The sequence below is a fragment of the Genypterus blacodes genome, unplaced genomic scaffold (assembly GCF_046128005.1).
Source record: "Genypterus blacodes isolate CSIRO-AG114 ecotype Tasmania unplaced genomic scaffold, CSIRO-AGI_Gbla_v1 ptg000076l_1, whole genome shotgun sequence".
NCBI classification, from domain to species: domain Eukaryota; kingdom Metazoa; phylum Chordata; class Actinopteri; order Ophidiiformes; family Ophidiidae; genus Genypterus; species Genypterus blacodes.
In genome coordinates, this window is record NW_027466885.1 from 5,405,851 (window position 1) to 5,423,365 (window position 17,515).

The 17,515-nt window shown below is 44.7% G+C and overlaps 2 protein-coding genes across 3 annotated transcripts; one reads left to right on the forward strand and one right to left on the reverse strand.

Moving 5' to 3' along the window:
* Positions 1–1,082: 1,082 nt before the first annotated feature.
* Positions 1,083–3,027, reverse strand: rbis (ribosomal biogenesis factor). The gene is made up of 4 exons (XM_076158177.1): positions 2,934–3,027; positions 1,903–2,018; positions 1,683–1,799; positions 1,083–1,581 (listed from the first exon to the last, which is right to left on the reverse strand). Exons 2-4 carry the CDS (start codon positions 2,011–2,013, stop codon positions 1,513–1,515), a joined length of 297 nt encoding a protein of 98 aa, XP_076014292.1. The 5' UTR covers positions 2,014–2,018; positions 2,934–3,027; the 3' UTR covers positions 1,083–1,512.
* A 1,417-nt stretch (positions 3,028–4,444) lies between these two features.
* On the forward strand, positions 4,445–10,303 carry LOC143006804 (carbonic anhydrase 1-like). 2 transcript variants are annotated; one of them, XM_076158096.1, is made up of 7 exons: positions 4,452–4,661; positions 4,880–5,077; positions 6,440–6,558; positions 6,963–7,055; positions 7,148–7,210; positions 7,310–7,465; positions 8,518–10,303. In XM_076158096.1, exons 1-7 carry the CDS (start codon positions 4,634–4,636, stop codon positions 8,635–8,637), a joined length of 777 nt encoding a protein of 258 aa, XP_076014211.1. In that variant the 5' UTR covers positions 4,452–4,633; the 3' UTR covers positions 8,638–10,303. The 2 variants fall into 2 exon arrangements, with proteins under 2 accessions (XP_076014210.1, XP_076014211.1); XM_076158095.1 differs by lacking the exon at positions 7,148–7,210 and having other exon boundaries at positions 4,445–4,661; positions 6,963–7,086; positions 7,251–7,465.
* Positions 10,304–17,515: the final 7,212 nt, after the last annotated feature.

Below are 17,515 nucleotides of genomic sequence, written 5' to 3' on the forward strand. Positions count from 1 at the left end.
GCGTGTGTGTTGGCACCGTGTCCCTCTCCTGAGAGAATGCAGTGCTGCAGCCATCTGGATCACAGTGGGGAGCACCTGCTCGCAGCCTGACACCTCAACACTGCATCTGCTGCGCTCCCTGGCCAATCATGTCCTCCCAAACCTTTTCTCCCTCTGTGCTGGATATAAACCTCGCTGCCCAAACTCCTACGCTGCTCCTTTCCAGAGCAAAATCTGTCAGATTTGTTGAGCTTTCCTCTCAGTCTGCTCTTTTTTTAGGACAAATTTTGATCGATGCCAAGAATGTTTCCTACTCCCTTTTTTTAGTAACACGCTTATTCATGCAGTTACACATTTTATGCCTGGAAGATGCACAGCTAACTATGTAAAGCTGCAATGCAAGAAATATTCAAATGCTTTACCTATGATGATGGGAATATGTATGAGAAGTTAAACTTTCAACAGTTTCCCGACATTGTACACGATTTTCTCATTGGAGATACAAGGATGCCTTTTTCTCCAGCAATACGAAACATTTAGTGCAAAGGGAGGAGTATCAGTGAGAGTAAATGTACCTGACGACTTCCTTCCTCGTCACTAAACAGCTCAAGTTTCTTTATTTTATTTACGCTTAGAGATTTACAGTCATTCTGTGTGAAATGTCTCCAACCTCGACCTTGAAAGTCACATTGGCTTCCCTCCGAACGTCGCCTCATTCAAACGTTTGGTTTTGTGTGCCGGCCTCGTTCAATGGTTCAGATTGATTGGGCGCCTATCTCGGTCAGAAGTCGCTGCGGAGACGAGCAATCAGCCGGCTGCAGCTCCACCTGTGACCTCTGATGTCAGGCCGGGCGCTGCTGTGGCTGCATACTGATAAAAGCCCCCCCCCGAGCTCACAGGTGGAGCGGGAAAATCTATACTTCATCTTCAGGTGTGCTATTAATAAAAACCCATGAAATCCTACCAAGGGTGGACAAAATAAGAGAAACACGTGGGGTTAATGGATCAATATGATCACAACACAAACTGTGACTCTGATAAAGGACTGTGATTCTTTTATTTTACTCTAAATTCCACTGATTTAAGACAAAAGAGAACAAAACATCCGTAACAGAGTTTATTACAGAAAAGAAAATATAAAGATTATTCTTCGATATTATTTCATTACATCATCACCGACACAAAATCACACGTCCACGTTCCATCTCTGTGCACTAAATATACATTTAGAGGGGATATATTCTGCTTTTTTTGTCATTTTCCTTCATTTCTAGTGTTACAGTTTAACACTCAACAAAAGCTCCGACATGATGACGTCATCATGTAACTGAAGTGATGTCATCCATCTGAATGTGAGCAAACGAGCGAGCGAGCGAATCAAGCAAACTCTGCAGGAAGACGCCTTAAAGAGACAGAACCTTAAAACAGCACATTCACTCAGTGTGCACAGTGGCGCTGCAGTAAAAGGAGTAGAAGTGGACTGATTTGTTTGCACAAGTCTTCTTCTTCTACAGATAACAGGACTATTTTCAGTTACAGCTGTGAGAAGAGTTGAGCGGCGCTGTCGACGTTGACAGCCTCCTTCGGAGGCTCGCGGACGACCTAAGAAGACAAAACGAGAAATGAAAACCTATCAAAGAGGACTCAAACGCTGAAAGATGAACAGCGATTTGCCTTTTTAATTTTTCGATTGTATTTTTTACCTGCATTGTTTTTTTAGGTTCAGGAGCGACCGACTTTGAGACGCTCTTCACGTCCCTCTGGACTTGTGTGAAGATTCGATTCAGATTCTCCACCTTCTCATTTTTCATGACGTTGATCTGTTGAGGCCAATGACAGAAACAAAAAAAAGATGCTGGATGAGCTTCAAGCAGGCAGAATGTAGAATACACACGTGTGCAGCGGCAGGGGAGGGAGTCGTACGTGTTTGAGCGACGTGGTGACGGCTTTGGTTTTCTTCTTCTGCTTCAGCTGCTTGTTCGCCACTTGAAAGACGCTCTTCTGTTTTTTCCCTCTTTGTTTATTCTTCCCCATCTTGCCTGCAGGGAACAAACAAAAAAACCCAACACAGTCAGATCAGATGGGCTGTGTTTCGTCGGAGTCAAACCCACATCTGCCGCCGAGCCAGATCCGGAGAGATCTTTCCGGGTTTTCCCGAGGCAAGAACTTAACTCTGTGTTTAAGCCCCGAGCTTAGTCCTGCAGACAGCGAGTCAGACATGGAGCAAAGGACTGGATCAGACTGAAAATCAGCCAACGTTCTCTCATTGCCATGCACTACAATGCCTACAGGGGTTGACTGATAAATTCTGTGCCAAGAATACCTTGCAGTTAAGTCATTTCTCCAGCATCATCTCGTTCCAACTCATCACACTTTATCTCAGCCTCACACGTTGTTCTCTTGGCTGCGGTTCCATTAAATTTACATTTATTGACTTGCAAGTTCAGTCACATTAAACTAATCTGCAGGTTTTGAACTGTAAGAGTCAGGACAGAGACACACACAAGACAAACTCAACACTGAGCCACTATGTACAGGAACATAGATCCACCAAATAACGTGGGAAGCTTTTGAAGAGAGCCAACCTCTTCACGTTTTCATACACTACGGTGTCTACGGGGGTTGACTGATAAATTCTGAGCCGAGAATGCACAGTGAACTGCGAAAACAGATTTATTGTTGTCCATATTGCCCTGAAGCCAGTCTCTTAATACAAATAAAGATCAATCCGATAATGATAACATTATAACAATATTATTAACATTAATATACTGTACGTTTGTGTCTATTCTTCTAAAATGAGCTCAGATACCTTTACATAACTAACTACATTAAGAGTCCGCGCATTGATGTGAATTTCGCTATTTTGCTCATTGTCTTTGTAATCGGTAAAATGCGAAAACATTGCGCACACAGCTTCGTTTTCACAGAACATTAACATAAGATACACAAACCTTTTGGGATCAGTGTGTTGATATCCTCATGTGCTGGCGCTTCTAACTTGCGTCATTGGTGTGCGTCAGTCGACGTGCTCATGTGGGTCACGTGACAGAGACATGACATTTATAATGATTTCAGAATTAAATGTTGTTATCATATTGAAGCGGAGGAGTGGAGATAAGGAGGGAAAGTGTTTTTAAAAATAATGGTTTATCTAACAAAACATTGGCGTTGTGCGCTTTGTTGTTGGAGTGCTTGTGTTGTTCATAGGAGTGTGCCGGGAGGGCGGAGCTCATGTGCGGAATTCACCTGTAGTTGGTGACACAAGGGGGGGGCAATGATGAGGATGAGGATGAGGATGAGGATGAGGATGAGGATGCTTTTTTATGCGATCAGGCTTCAGTAGTTTATGGTATCGTCACTACATTAATATAAGAAGTGTGAGTATTTATACATAATTTTGTATAAAAGTGTTATGTATCCGTTTATAACGTGTGACTAATAATAATAATAATAACGTATCATTTTCGCTTTTTACTTTTCTTTTTTGACAAACTAATCTCCACTATGAAGATAACCTCTTGTAGTTTATTTTACCACCAGCAGGCGGCAGCATAATACAACACTGCAGGGGTTTCTGAGAGAAACAACGGAGTCTTTGGAATTTGGCCAAGACCCCCGATTAATGTTTTGTACACCGTTTGGTAAAATTACGACTATTTGGTTTATCATTTTTGAACATTTAGAATGGCACCTTCATGACAATAACGATTATGCTTCACAAAGTACAAAAGGTTAAAGAGGCTGTGATTGTATTACCATAACTAACGACAAACACAGGGAACCCATTCTCCCTCTTACACACACACACACACACACACACTGGTGAACTGGACTCATTCATCACGGTGACAGAAGGACAGTCTGGTCAGATGACGGCTATGTTTCTCTGTATAATAATGAAGCTTTTGGGTCCCTGAAGTCACCATAATGATATTTTAATATTTTATTACTAGATGAAGAATTTCATTCACCTGTAATGTGTGACTGATTGGCGAATGTTTATAAACAAACACACATTAACAGGGCAAAATACTGAGCACTGATCTAACTGCACACTGTAAAATAATAACTGTATAACCTGGTTTCAGCCATTATGTTGGTGATGCTTTTGACGCAACGGCTGATCTTTCATCGATGTTCACGGTGCCTCTGCGGCTTTCACGCCATTCTAAGGGCGAGTTAAAGCCGCGGTGTGTGTGTGTGTGTGTGTGTGTGTGTGTGTGGGGGGGGGGGGGGGGGGGGGGGGGGGGGGGTGTGTGTGTGTCTGAGATGGAAATGCGCTCCTGAACTCTGAACGCGTGGTAATCGTGGAATTCAGCTCCTTCTCGCCTTACAATGAGAGAGAGAGACGCGGAGGGAGAGAGAGACGGAGAGAGAGGGGCGGGGGAGGAGAGAGAGAGAGAGAGAGAGAGAGAGAGAGAGAGAGAGAGAGAGAGAGAGAGAGAGAGAGATCCACGGTGTTGCGGTCACGGCGAGGACGTCATGTGGCCACCAGCAGCCTGACAGACAGACACACACACACACATACGGACTCTATATAAGCCCGGGCAGCTGTCAGGTGGAGGACACACACATACACACACTCCCTGTCTCTCTCTCTCTCTATTTACTGGATCAGCGCTCTGCATACCCATAGACCCGCTCTGTCACCATGTCCTGGGGATACGCAGCGAGCAACGGTGAGCCGCCTTACGCATATATACTCTGATTATGATTACGGAAACATGAAAGCTGAAACATTGGAAACACTGCGGGCGTAATTTCATTCATTTCAGTCATCATCATCAGTTTGCGGGGCTTTTGGACGCGTGCCACCGCACCTGCTTTGACGCGTCTCCCTCCATCAAAACCCGTGTGTCCGTTATTTACCCGCTGTGATCATTGTGTCATTGTACAGGACCCGACAAATGGGTTGAGAACTTCCCCATCGCCGATGGACCCCGCCAGTCTCCCATAGACATCGTCCCCAATACGACATCGTACGACGCCGGGCTGAAGAAGCTCAACGTGAAGTATGACCCGTCCACCTGCCTGGATATCCTCAATAACGGACATTCCTTCCAGGTGTCCTACGTGGATGACAACGACCAATCAAGTTAGTCACACCGCCATTTATACATCCATCACCACTGCGCCATATTTCATCATAGCACCCCCAGCTGAAAAGACGCATTCTCCTTTATGATCCCTTATTTGTATTTATGCAATGATGTAATAGTAATAAGAGGAAGAAGAAGAAGAACGTCGTCCTCGTCCGAGCCAATAGTGACGTAAAATCAAGGACAATTAAGATCTGAATGAAAAATTGAAGGATGCAGTAACCAAACTGAGCGCCTCTTTGTGTCCGCAGCTTCAATATGCTGCATCCATCTGCAGCCACTATTCATTAATATTTATAGCAAAATCCAAGAAACAAACAATACGTGACCTAGATTCCGCCAGAAGCTCTTTGACTAATGCAAATATTGACAAAAGCTATTTTATTAGGCACGTAGAATAATTTGCCAAACCGGTGATGGTGTTTCTGAATGGATCGATTAGACGCACTGGGTTTAGATTTGAATTGCTAATGAAAACCCCGGTAAAGCTTTCCCACGCCAACTCTTTATTTCTGTACGAGTGAGGTCAAAAGCGCAACAATCGAAGGTTAGTCCGTCCTGTTAACCATTGACGCGTCTGCAGCTCACGGGAATGAGATTAGTGACCTCAAAGAAAAACTCCGTAACTCACTTCCCTCATTAGATAAAACAGTGATGTCATTTTAAAAACTATTTAAAATTCCTTATTATGTTTTTTTTAATAAATGTTTAATTACATATTTATTTATAGCCTTTTTAATATATATTTTAATGAGTATTGAATGATAACATACCATTTTTCCAGTTTAACATTGAAACTGCGATGAGTTACATCATATTCTCACCATATCTTGTAATTTCCTCTTTGGAACTGTGGTTATTTCCCATCATGCACTTCCAAAGGACAAAAAAAGGACAAGCTCTAAGCCTGTGTGTCACTGTGCCGTGCTGTGTGTGTGTGTGTGTGTGTGTGTGTGTGTGTGTGTGTGTGTGTGTGTGTGTGTGTGTGTGGAAAGAGAGTTATCAACCCTCCTCTCTGTGTCCCCTATATGTTATTTACTGTAGATGAGACGTCATCCTGGTAAAGACTCACACACACTTTGGCTTCTTTTCGTGTGTTTATTGTGGCATTAAACCTCATAGAATGCCACACGTGATTGTCAACTACATTGTGTCAATGTGTGTTGTTATTTAAAGCGAAGAGGTTTGATGTTAACAATACGTGGACATAACCTCCCACTGAGCCTGCTTACATAACAGGAACTGTCTGCTTCCATGGTGTAGGAAGTGTCTGGCTAAATGTGTGTGTCCAGTGGGAATCCTTGTATTTTCTGGACCGCGTGGGCTAAACTGATGGGTGGTGTGTGTTTGGTCTACAGCTCTGACCAACGGGCCGATCGAAGGGACCTACAGGCTCAAGCAGTTCCACTTCCACTGGGGAGGCAGTGACGAGAGAGGCTCTGAACACACTGTGGCCGGGACCAAGTTTCCGGCAGAGGTACGAGGATCACTTACAAACGTCTGATTCTCCCTCCTGGGTGGTGCGAGTGTCTCACAGACCAGCGTATTGTAAACTGTGTGGTGGGAGGCATGAAGAGGAGGGATGGGGCCAAATATGAAGCACAGCAGAAGTTGGATGAACCTGTTGAAAGGGGCACGTTCTGTTACCAATTAAAGTTAAAAGTTAGACAGCAAACCTCTGAAAGTAATGTGAAATGTAATGTGCATAAAATATTTATCATTCTGAGAAAAAACACCAATCCTGTGTTAGATCAGAGTGTAATCTCACACTGTTAGGCCCCACTTGGTCTGCAGTGAAGCTTCTAAGGGACCAAAAAAAGGAAAGCAAAATCATTGGACTCACTGGATTTGAACGGTTGTGTCTTGTTTCTTTACCTCCAGCTCCACCTGGTGCACTGGAACACCAAATACCCAAGTTTTGGTGAGGCTGTTGGGAAGTCTGATGGCCTGGCTGTTGTTGGAGTGTTCCTGAAGGTCGGCAGAAGTGATTGCAGCAAACATCACAGTAACTATTTGCCCTTGTTTTGACCTTTGACATGATGTAAATTGTTGTTGTTATCGTCCAGATTGGTGCTGCAAACCCCAGTCTTCAGAAGGTTCTTGACGCCTTTGCTGATATCAAGACTAAGGTATTTCTAAGTGTTATCTACCTTCTTATACATTTGATAGACGATAAGGGTTTGCCCGACCTCTCCTTCACACGTTATCACTCCCTGCCGTGTTTCCAGGGCACCCAGTCCTCCTTCGCCGGCTTCGACCCTACCACCTTGCTCCCCGGTTGCCTTGACTACTGGACGTACGACGGCTCTCTGACCACGCCCCCTCTCCTTGAGAGCGTCACCTGGATTGTCTGCAAAGACCCAATCAGCGTCAGCCCTGAGCAGGTAGGACATGAACCCGCCGGGACGCTACAGAGGGATTTGACTCGCGCTCATGCTGGCTACACGCCTGAAACTCTAGAATGTCCTCACTGTTCAAATCCAAATCAAGGGCTTGATTGTTGCTCGCTGAATAGCTGAAATAAGACGAAACGGGATACAGCAGCTCAGATCAGCGTCGGCTTTTTCTTTTACAAAATAGCATGCAGATGCTTATTGCAGGGCGTCATGAGGAAACATTCATCCCCTACACGCTACAGTGAGCATGTGATTTCACCCATGACTGCATAAACATAGTGTACATAACCCCTGCATTAGCAAAGTCCTTACCCCTGAAATTATACTATAATCTGAGCATTAAGAGGAGCAGTTACACCAACTCTGTCTCCTCTGTCAGGTCGGCCCTCCTCCAGCCGGAGTCTGTTAGCCTCGTGAAAATTAACACTGCCCGGTCAAATGTTTATTTCATGGCAGCGAGTCAGTGTCTCAAGGGTAAACACGGGCGAGTGTGTACTCAACCTTTAGACGTGCAGCAGTACATGGCTGGCGCAGCAGATAATGACACGCGTACAGTAAAGTGCCACTGGTGGTAAACGCTGATAGATTTGACTTATCATCTTACACCCACAAGCTTGATTATGTTGACCCCTGTGGTCAAAACTGACATTTTGTTCAAGAGGCGCGCCAGTGTTGTAAATCCATTAACACACTCCCAGTTAATGACAAAACCCTTAACTCTACTACATACTGGTTATCTGATGTTGATTAGCAAATCCTAACTTGTTGTAGCTCAATTGAGGTTTTTAATATAATAGAAAGGGTATCAGAGAGAATTTACTCTTAATGTTTTAGTCTGTATCATCACATAGAAATATACAAACTTGGAGATCTTTTTTGTATATCTACCATTCCAGGGATTCTTTCACTATTTCAATCTAAACCCACAAAAACTGAAGCTACAAGGTTGCTCACCCTATTTATGGTTGAGCATTTTCATTATCACAGCCTGCTGTCATGTGATTCCTCGCTCTGATCCGACATCTTCTCCCTTTCCTCAGATGTCGAAATTCCGCGGCCTGCTCTTCTCCGCTCAGGGGGAGGCCGAGTGCTGCATGGTGGACAACTACCGCCCTCCTCAGCCCCTCAAGGGTCGCTCAGTCCGCGCTTCCTTCAAGTAAAGCCCCATCCTCCCCCCGTCCTCACCCCTGACCCCTGTTGCCCTCTTCCCCCTACCCCCTTCTTACCCAGAAATACCTCTTCTAAAGTGAGCCACAAAGCACACATATCTCTCAGTCCAGTTTGAAAGAATGGCAAACACCTACGGCTAATTGCTACAGCGGACGATCGTCTTGAGATGGCGCACTGTCAGGCTCCGCCCACTCTCCCAGCTCACTTGTCTTCCATTCGAAGCTGTAGCTGAGTGGTTTTCTTATTGATTGATGTGTTTTCACAGGGTTTTCTGACCGTGTTAAAAATGGTGAGTCTTTGCTTTATTGGGGCAATTTCGTTCGACTGATTCATCTTAATCTGAAAGAAATATGCAAAAATTACAGCCAAGAGGTGTAAAGCAAAGCTACTATCTGCCTCAGTCCAAAAGTGGGCGTGGTATATGCCAAAAGTGGGCGGGGATACTCTGGTGGAAGAGAATATGGACAGAAAACCCCAATTTCCAGTGATCAGTGATCAATCAGAAATCCACTCATGCCCAGATGCTTCTGAGAGGGGGAGGGGCTTGGTCTCCCTTTGTGTACAATAAGTCATCGGAGGCCTCCTTTGGTCAATTATTGCATAGGACAAACCCTCCGCGACACGTTCAGCACAGACTTTACATCCAAGTCGTCTGCGTGTCAGACAGCGAGGGCGAAGGTCGATGCGAATATGTAGTAGTACGAATATGTCAACGCGGTGCTCGTGAGCCGGCGGGAAGCAGAAAAGCACAAGCTAGCGGGAGAATGCAGGGGGAGGGATGGAGCCGCTCCACCATCTGCGAGGAGGGGAAGGCACAGAGAAACACACACACACACAGGCCTCATATTCAGTCTGTCTCTAATCTCTGACTGACTGCCAGCCTCTGGATCAGCAGCTTAATGAAATCCCCCTCCCTTGCCTCACACTCTCTCACACACAGACACACACAGTCGCATGCAGACACGATACCCACAGGCACTGACCTGCTTATTGATCTGCATTCAGCGGACTGTCGCTAGTGTTTTCTGCTTACCACTATCACTACAAATATTATGTCCCTAGCCCTGTGTTGTGTTTTTAACACTATGGATTATGTTTTTTTTTTTTTTTGCCTTGATGCTAATGCAAAATGTCATCTTTTAAGTGATTCCTGAGTTCAGATTTGTAACCAAAAGCGGCCCTGGGAGTTTTGATGCCCGAATAGGAATGATAATTTATGTATTTGTTTTTAAGATTAATGCCATTGTGTCACAAAGCTTGAAATGCCATAAACACTGATTGATACGCAAATGCCAAGGAAGACAAGAACTTGCCAACAGACTGATTTGAGATCCTGTGTGAGGAGAACATTTAAAACATGAGGACCACAGATTTTCACTCTGTCGGACAGTAAAGTTTGTCTCATACGATTGTAGCCGAGTGAAACAGACTAGGCCTTACGCAGGGTCGTCCCAGGAGTGTGTGATGTCGTGATATTTTAGAATTTGACATTTTACAAGTTGAATAAAATATATTTTATGACTATAACCTGTGTCAGATGTTTGTCGTTTTATATGTGTTCTCATATTTGAACAGTAGAAGATGTTGGTGTTTTAAGCCTGAATTTTGAAAACTATTGACTTGTTCCTTGGTATTAAAGTTGAATTGTTCACTTCATCAGCTGTTCTGATTAATTTTCCCTCGGTGGCTCTATTTAGACCTTTCGACAGCTGAAACCCAAGCAGCACAGATGAAAGTGAGGTTAAAAATAAACGTCTTTTGCTTTCAACAACGCCTAACTCTCGTATCAAACATTTGGTTTCAGATCCTCTTTCAACGTGCGTCTCTGCTCCAATGTTTTTTAAAGACACTGGTAAAAGAGAAAAACAACACAAAACAACACCTGCATAAGTAAACAGTGCAGTCTCTACATGTTAAGTGACATACATGGCTGCTTATGGCTCCTTGACTCCCCTCCTAAAACAGAATTGCATGATGACAGAAACAAAAAACATCTTTCAGGGGCCCAGACTTAAAAATCTGCTCGGTCAACCAAAATCCTCTGGCCAGCTCTGCTTACAAAATACTTTCTGAAAGTAAAAGGTCATTGTTCAATACTTCTTATCTGAAGTCACACAGCATCCTTAGTGTTTATAACATGTTTGACGTATATCACATGTGCTGTTTTAACCCAGATTAGCTAAATATGTACACAGAAGCATCAAAGGAAATACACAGGAATTGAACCTTCAGAATGTCAGAGGTCACTGTTCAGTGTGAATGTGACTAAAAAGAAAACTCCTCAATTTCACAAACAAAACTTCCTCTTTGTGGCATTTCTATTGAACAAACCGTTTGGATGGTGGCTGAAAAGATGATGACATCGTCTCTGCTGCAGGCTGAGAGGGTGTCAATCAACATTTCAATCAACAATGAGGTTTCAATTTTTGAAGAACGCCTCACGCCTCTCGCCTCTTCCATAAAACCTCGGTGATGCAGACGAGGCAGTTCTTCATCGAGGGAACGTTCCTGCATCCTCTGCTCATTTGTGTTTTCCCCCACAGAGGAACACAAGTCCCTCAGAGCTCTGAACAGAACGGGCTTTGTCCCCAGTTCATCTCTTGTACTGGAGCTCGCCCCTACTGTGGCACGAAAAATCAATAGCAAGTAAGAGCTATTGATCACTGAAATATCCATGTGTCTCCCTCACTAAGCCAGAATTAATAACATTGATTATAATTCTAATTACAGTTCCGAGTGTACTGTACTCTTTCTTTGTTTTGAACTTGTTCTATGCTGTTCTATGTTCGATTATGCACCAGTCCAGTATACATACAAGTGCTCAAACAAGTGCAGAGCTTCCAATCAAACGTCTGAATGTTGAGCATCCATCCAGGCTGCAGCTTTGTTCGGCATGTGGACCTGCAGGCTATCAGATATCAAACAAGCATCTCGCCGCGTGCGTCCCTTATACCTGGCAAGCGTTGCATTATGGGGGATGTTTCCTAGAGATGGTGTCCATTACAGCGTAATCCTCTGCCGCTCTTGTGATGACGGCGCGGAGAAGTGAAAGCGGTTTGTTAAGGGGGGGAGAACAATAACACGAGGTGAAGAGTCTGCGTCCACGAAAACCTCACACCTTCATTGTTATGGTGTGATAACGTAGAGTTGAAACCTATAGAAGGAAGACAAACCCTCAACTGCCCGTTAAGGTGACTCCCCTGAGGTCAAAACTCTGACCGGTCCAAACTAACAGGACCACAGGACGGGCTGTGGAGGTCTAAAGACACTCTAATGTGTCTTTAAACTCACACCGATCACCCTCATCTTCCCCCTGCGTCTCACTGGGTATTGTGACAGCTGGGGTGGCAGGAAAGATCCCGTCAGGTGCCAGAGGAGGAACACAGCTGCAGCCACGCTTATTCCCATGTTTTGTCTCCTTCCGCACACGATGCGATGCGACTCTAGCGCCCATCCACCTCCCCCTCCTGTGGCTGTTTGCTCAAGGTCAGACGGCGCTTCAATGTCAGAGGCGATTGGATTCGTTACAGCCAAAGCCCGGGCGCCATAACACAAATGAGAGGATGATGGGGTGTTGTGCTTTTAAATAGATTTTATTGAACTGGCAGCAGGGGAGGAGAAACATGTCTGATCTAATCAGTCTGGTTGTAGCATAGCAGGGATTTGATGCAGACCAGCGTCAGCAGGTCATGCTTTCACTTCTCCAGACGCTCACATGCGGCGCAGCTTGTTATGTAAGCGAGCGTGGAGGGAGACGTATGAAGCAGAGCAGAGTTAAGGTACATGTCCACAGTGTGTGTGTGAGAGTCCATCCACATTCGCAGGGCCGCAGTCCATTAATCTGCACGTCTGCGTGATTCAGAAACAATGTGAAATCTGAGAACGGAGACGCTTCAGCCTACAGCCGCTACGCTGCAGCACAGACTCAGTGTGACTGGCACATGGGGGATAGTGTGTGTGTGTGTTTCATAAGATGCAGCAGATTCCATGAATGAGTACAGTGAGGTAATCTAAGAATAACTGGTAGAATGGTTGAAGATTAGGTTGCAGCTCCAGCAGAAACCCTGCACAGCCTCATGATGGATGGATGAGGAACTGAGGTTTGAGTTCAGACTCTGGAGTGATAAATGAAGCAGGGATTGCAGCCTCGCTGGAGGAAGTACGACTCAAAAGTAAACTAACAGTAAATTACAAACATCTTCTTCTATTTCTACACGACTATAGTTGTAAATCTATAAAATAGCAAAGGGCCCGAGCCAAAATCTACCAAACAAAAGCAAATATGTCAGGAAATGTGTTTTTATTATCTTACAAACCTACTCTATAAAGCACTTTGAATGATGATGTCATATATGAAATGTGCAGTTAGTGAGAGACACAGTTGTGGGGTGACACGTCTTCCTCTTTGCTTATTGTCGTAGAGCAGACAGCAGCAACATGATTGACATTTTCATATCATAACTGATCATATCTGCCGTCAGACTCCCGTCCACATGTGCATTTCAAAGATAACACGCAGGAAGTTGTACACTCAGCCAAGTGGCCCCCACATAAACACTCTGACAACAAATTTCCTCTGTAATATCCTGTCTCTGCTCTTATTATATCCACCACTTCTCAAGATGTCCGCTGGAAGGATCCGAAATCCACTGCGACAAAAACGTGATCCGTCTCATTTTCCCTCAGTGCTCAGTGAGGAAATTAATGTTTGAACACACACCGACCTTTGACCCCCTCAACCTGGCAAAACGAAAGGCTGCGATATTTACAATTTAAACAAAACTATTGTGCCTCAAGGGCTAATCCTTTGTATGGAGCACAAGCTGGTATTTACATTATTTCACACACACACAGAGAGTATAAATAAGTACAGTATTAACAAATCCTGACCTTATGTTCTTTAATACTGCTCTGCAAACCTCAGCTGGCGATGAGAAACACTGTAAAAGGTCTCGAAAGACAACATAAATCTGCTTTTTGCGCTTATTTATTCCTGAAAAAGACATAAATCAATCACAAATACAAATATGGAAACTTTCCTGATGTCTCTCCGATCCAAACCAAACGCAGTGATTGCAGCCTAAACACAAACACAGCAGGGCGTTAACCTCAAATATCGCCAACGTTGTTTTGATATGTAAATCCCATGTAAACAAACTAAGCAAAAATAGAAATATTGACTGAATATCGTTTTTACTCGTGAGAAATGTATTTCTCATGAGGAAAAGTAAATAAACCCAACCAAGGGCAAATATTAGAGATCATATTTGATATTTGAGCAAAGGTTGGTAAATAACCAACAGGTAAATAACCAGCCGGTTTTCTGTATTTAACTATATCATGCATCATCTCAGACTGTTTGACCACACACACACACATACAGGCAGACGCTGTGCAAGGGAGGCCTTTGCGGATACACAACAACTATTAGTCAAAGTGAGTTTGTGTCAGTTAATCAGATTTCAAACAATGTAAGTAAGGGATGTGTGGCCTTAATCAGAATGTAATCGCATTTTAACATGGAGGCAAACATTCCATCTGATGAGGCCCAATAATCTGATCTGTCTATGATTGAGTGACAGGTTATTGTTTGAGACTGTGCGACATGGCGACCAGGTTTAGTGAAGCGACCTGAACGTGTCTGTAGCGTGTGTGGATACAGACAGACAGACAGACAGAGAGAAGGAGAGAGAGTTTGGTGCGATGCTCCTTAACGCTGGTATCTACTAGCTAACATCTGGCAGGATTCCCCCCCCCGATAGCGGCGAGGGGAGGGTTGATAGCAGAGGGGCGTGTTACCTTCAGAGCCGGCCACGCTCCCCCACGGTACAGAATGAACTTATCTAGGTCACCTTGAGGGAACCTCACCGCCTCCACCTCCTCCCCCTCCTTCTCCCCTACTGGCCAAAGCCGATAAGAAGGAATCCACTCAGTGAGCCTATCAGTTTGCTTAACCTAACCTGAACCAACCCCGGCACGTCCCTGTTCTTCGTGTGATTGTTCGGGTTTTTGACTCCCATGTCCTCTCTTTCTCTCACTCTCTCCCTTTCTCGTTCTCTACCTCTTTCTCTTTGTCCCTCGCTTTTTCTCACACAGCACAAGGAGGCAATTTTTGGGAGAGATGTTTCGCCCCAGCAGAGAAGAACACTGGCTCATTCACTCTTTCCCTCCCCTCCATTGTTCCCTCCTTCCCAGTTCTTCCCTTTAATTCCCTCGGATCACAGTTGAGCTCTCCGGACCGTCGTCTGTTCTGCGCTCTCCCCTGCCCTCTCAGCGGCGTTAGCGGCTAACGTTACCCATGGGAATAGAGTTTCCTGCGGCCCCGCGGGAGGTCACGCCTCTCACATTACCACCTGTTTGCGCGCTACTAATGCCGGCGAGTTAAGTGGAAACGTAACACCCACATTAGCTGAGAGTCATCTTTAAGAATAGTGAGCATATGTTGATTTGACCTAACACCTCTTTGATCCCGTGTGAGCGTTCATCAACCAGGGTCCTGTCAGTGATTTCGCTTGCATAATAGCAATTAAATTTGACCGCTATCAGTAATGGAAGGCATGTGTGTGTGAGTGTGTGTGTGTGTGTGTGTGTGTGTGTGTGTGTGTGTGTGTGTTGGATCGTGAAATGCACCAGATATTATCAAATTCAAATTCCTCCTTCTACATTTATCATTTCTCTGTAAATTATTCAGCAGCTCGATGCACAGATGAGATGAAGAAGACGTTACACATACGGAAACAAACCAAGTCGCATCACTCTTCAGTCATTTTACTCTCTTCAATACAAACCTAACTACTGTAGTTTTAGCAGTTTTCTTGGCGGAGAAGAACAATCCTGCCCATAAGTATTCTTACAAGTAACTTTTCCAGTATTTACAAACATTCCCAATGAATAACCTGTTGAATTAGTGCAGCTACCAAGGCATAGTTCAGGGTTTAGCTGTACCTAATAGCTTCACCAATGGTTAAATAAAGCAAGTAAGAGGGCGCCTGCTCCCTCAGTATGAACAGGTATGACGCCCTTTATGTCGGTAAGTGTGGAGTGGAACCATTAAGTCCTCCTTCAGCGATTTATCAGTCTAAGATTACGATGCCAAGATGCACGAAAGGCGATCAACATCAGGGCGGGAACTTGCACGAAAGGCGATCAACATCAGCGCGGGAATGTACATAACATGTTACATAAGACGTGCAAATACACAAATTTGGGCATTTTTAAGATGTTCCTCTACACTGTTATTACCTCCATATGCTCAATCTATCATTAAGTAAACATTTATGTGACAATTAGAAAAGGAAATCTGAAAATCAAAGCGTTTTTATCTCTCACACACATTCCAAGACCTGTCGCCTAAACACATCAGAACAATCGCCCGTGTTTCCGAAGAATTCTTTTCATTTCAGACGGGTGCTCAGTGGCGCCATGTGCGTATGTAAGGAAGGAAATATCTGAATGTAATCATGCGTGCACACAGAGAGAGATCAGAGATCAAAGATCTCCTCTTTGATAGGCCAGAGCAGCTCCGGTCCCTTCAATAAGACACCTTCATGTCTGTGGTGAGGTGATGAAAGTCTCCTAACTGTGCGGGTGTCCTTCATCATGATTCAGACAGGAGATCAGCGTCTGCAGGAGGCCTCACAATCGTCCAATCACATTGTTTCTTTGGACCGAAGAGGGTGAAGGTTGAGCCTGAACCAAATCACAAACCGTAACAGGTCTCGAGCACATGACTGTAGCCTCCTAAGCCACCAAAGACTTTGAAAGTACATCGACCTCTTACTTCAAAAACTCTCAAGATGATTATTAGAAGTGAATTAATCGTGAAGAAAGGATTGTAGATGTTTTTGGTGAGTTTCTCCTACAGGACTGAGCCAACGCAGCGGATTCCACATGAAACATCACATCAGCAGATTAACAGCTGTGTAAATTCATCCTCATTCCCACTTCAATTGTGAGTAAGTAAGGTAGGACAGAGGCAGACAGGCGGGGGACGTTTGACTCAGCTCAACGCTGTCGTTCCTCAGGAATGCAGCCTGTCTGGTAAATGCGTCTCTGTTGTTTAGGAAGCTGACAGGCGCAATTGTTGTACTGTCAACTTACAACTGGAGGAAATGGCAAAGAATAGGAACTGCTGTGTAAATATGATGCATGATTGATGAATAGGGATGAGTGGGAAATGACAAAAACAGATGGAAGGTGCATCATCACTGAGCTGTGTGCCTCTGCGGCTGACCTCTGTGTTTCTCTATCTGATGCTGCAGAGGGTGCGGTCGTCCTCGAAGCGTCTCTCCCTGACTACATGCGGCATGTGGTGGCTCTCTGATAACATACAGCGACTCTGATAAGCAAAACGCTCTATATGTCCTCCCAGTCCACCCAAATCTACACAACCGTACACGCAACACTGTGTCTCTGTGCGCTCAAGCAGTAAGTCGCCTCACCCTCGGGGGGGGGCCCGGGCGCTGCAGAAGGGAATACGACATGACAACCGCATGGTGAATCTGACAAGACTGGAGGAGGAGGAGGAGGAGGAGGAGGAGGAGGAAGACCTCGGGGGAAGAGGTTGCAGCGCTGTGTTGTGCTGACACGAGCTTGTGTGTGTGAGAGAGAGAGAGCGAGAGAAAGAGAGAAGCAGAACGTTGCTGGATTGCCTGCAGCTTACAGTTGTGAGTGTGCGTGGTCAGGAGTGTCATTGAGCAATCACGACAGCTATTTCGGCCTCTGCAGGATGGGCGTGTTTAACGTGTTTCTACAAATGTGCACCACTTATCACTAAAATATACAAGATTATCTCTGCTTAATGATATAAAAACCTCACTTTGGTGCTTGCAGTGGTTTTATTTGGCGTATAAATGTCAGATACACATT

What these genes read in the sequence shown, in the direction of transcription:
- rbis (XM_076158177.1), bottom strand. Translation starts at nt 2,013, where the DNA reads ATGGGGAAGAATAAACAAAGAGGGAAAAAACAGAAGAGCGTCTTTCAA. An exon ending in TCACCACGTCGCTCAAACAC is followed by an intron (nt 1,800 to 1,902) that starts GTACGACTCCCT and finishes TGGCCTCAACAG; the next exon opens with ATCAACGTCATGAAAAATGA. An exon ending in AACCTAAAAAAACAATGCAG is followed by an intron (nt 1,582 to 1,682) that starts GTAAAAAATACA and finishes TTGTCTTCTTAG; the next exon opens with GTCGTCCGCGAGCCTCCGAA.
- LOC143006804 (XM_076158095.1), top strand. Translation starts at nt 4,634, where the DNA reads ATGTCCTGGGGATACGCAGCGAGCAACG. An exon ending in GGGATACGCAGCGAGCAACG is followed by an intron (nt 4,662 to 4,879) that starts GTGAGCCGCCTT and finishes GTCATTGTACAG; the next exon opens with GACCCGACAAATGGGTTGAG. An exon ending in GGACCAAGTTTCCGGCAGAG is followed by an intron (nt 6,559 to 6,962) that starts GTACGAGGATCA and finishes CTTTACCTCCAG; the next exon opens with CTCCACCTGGTGCACTGGAA.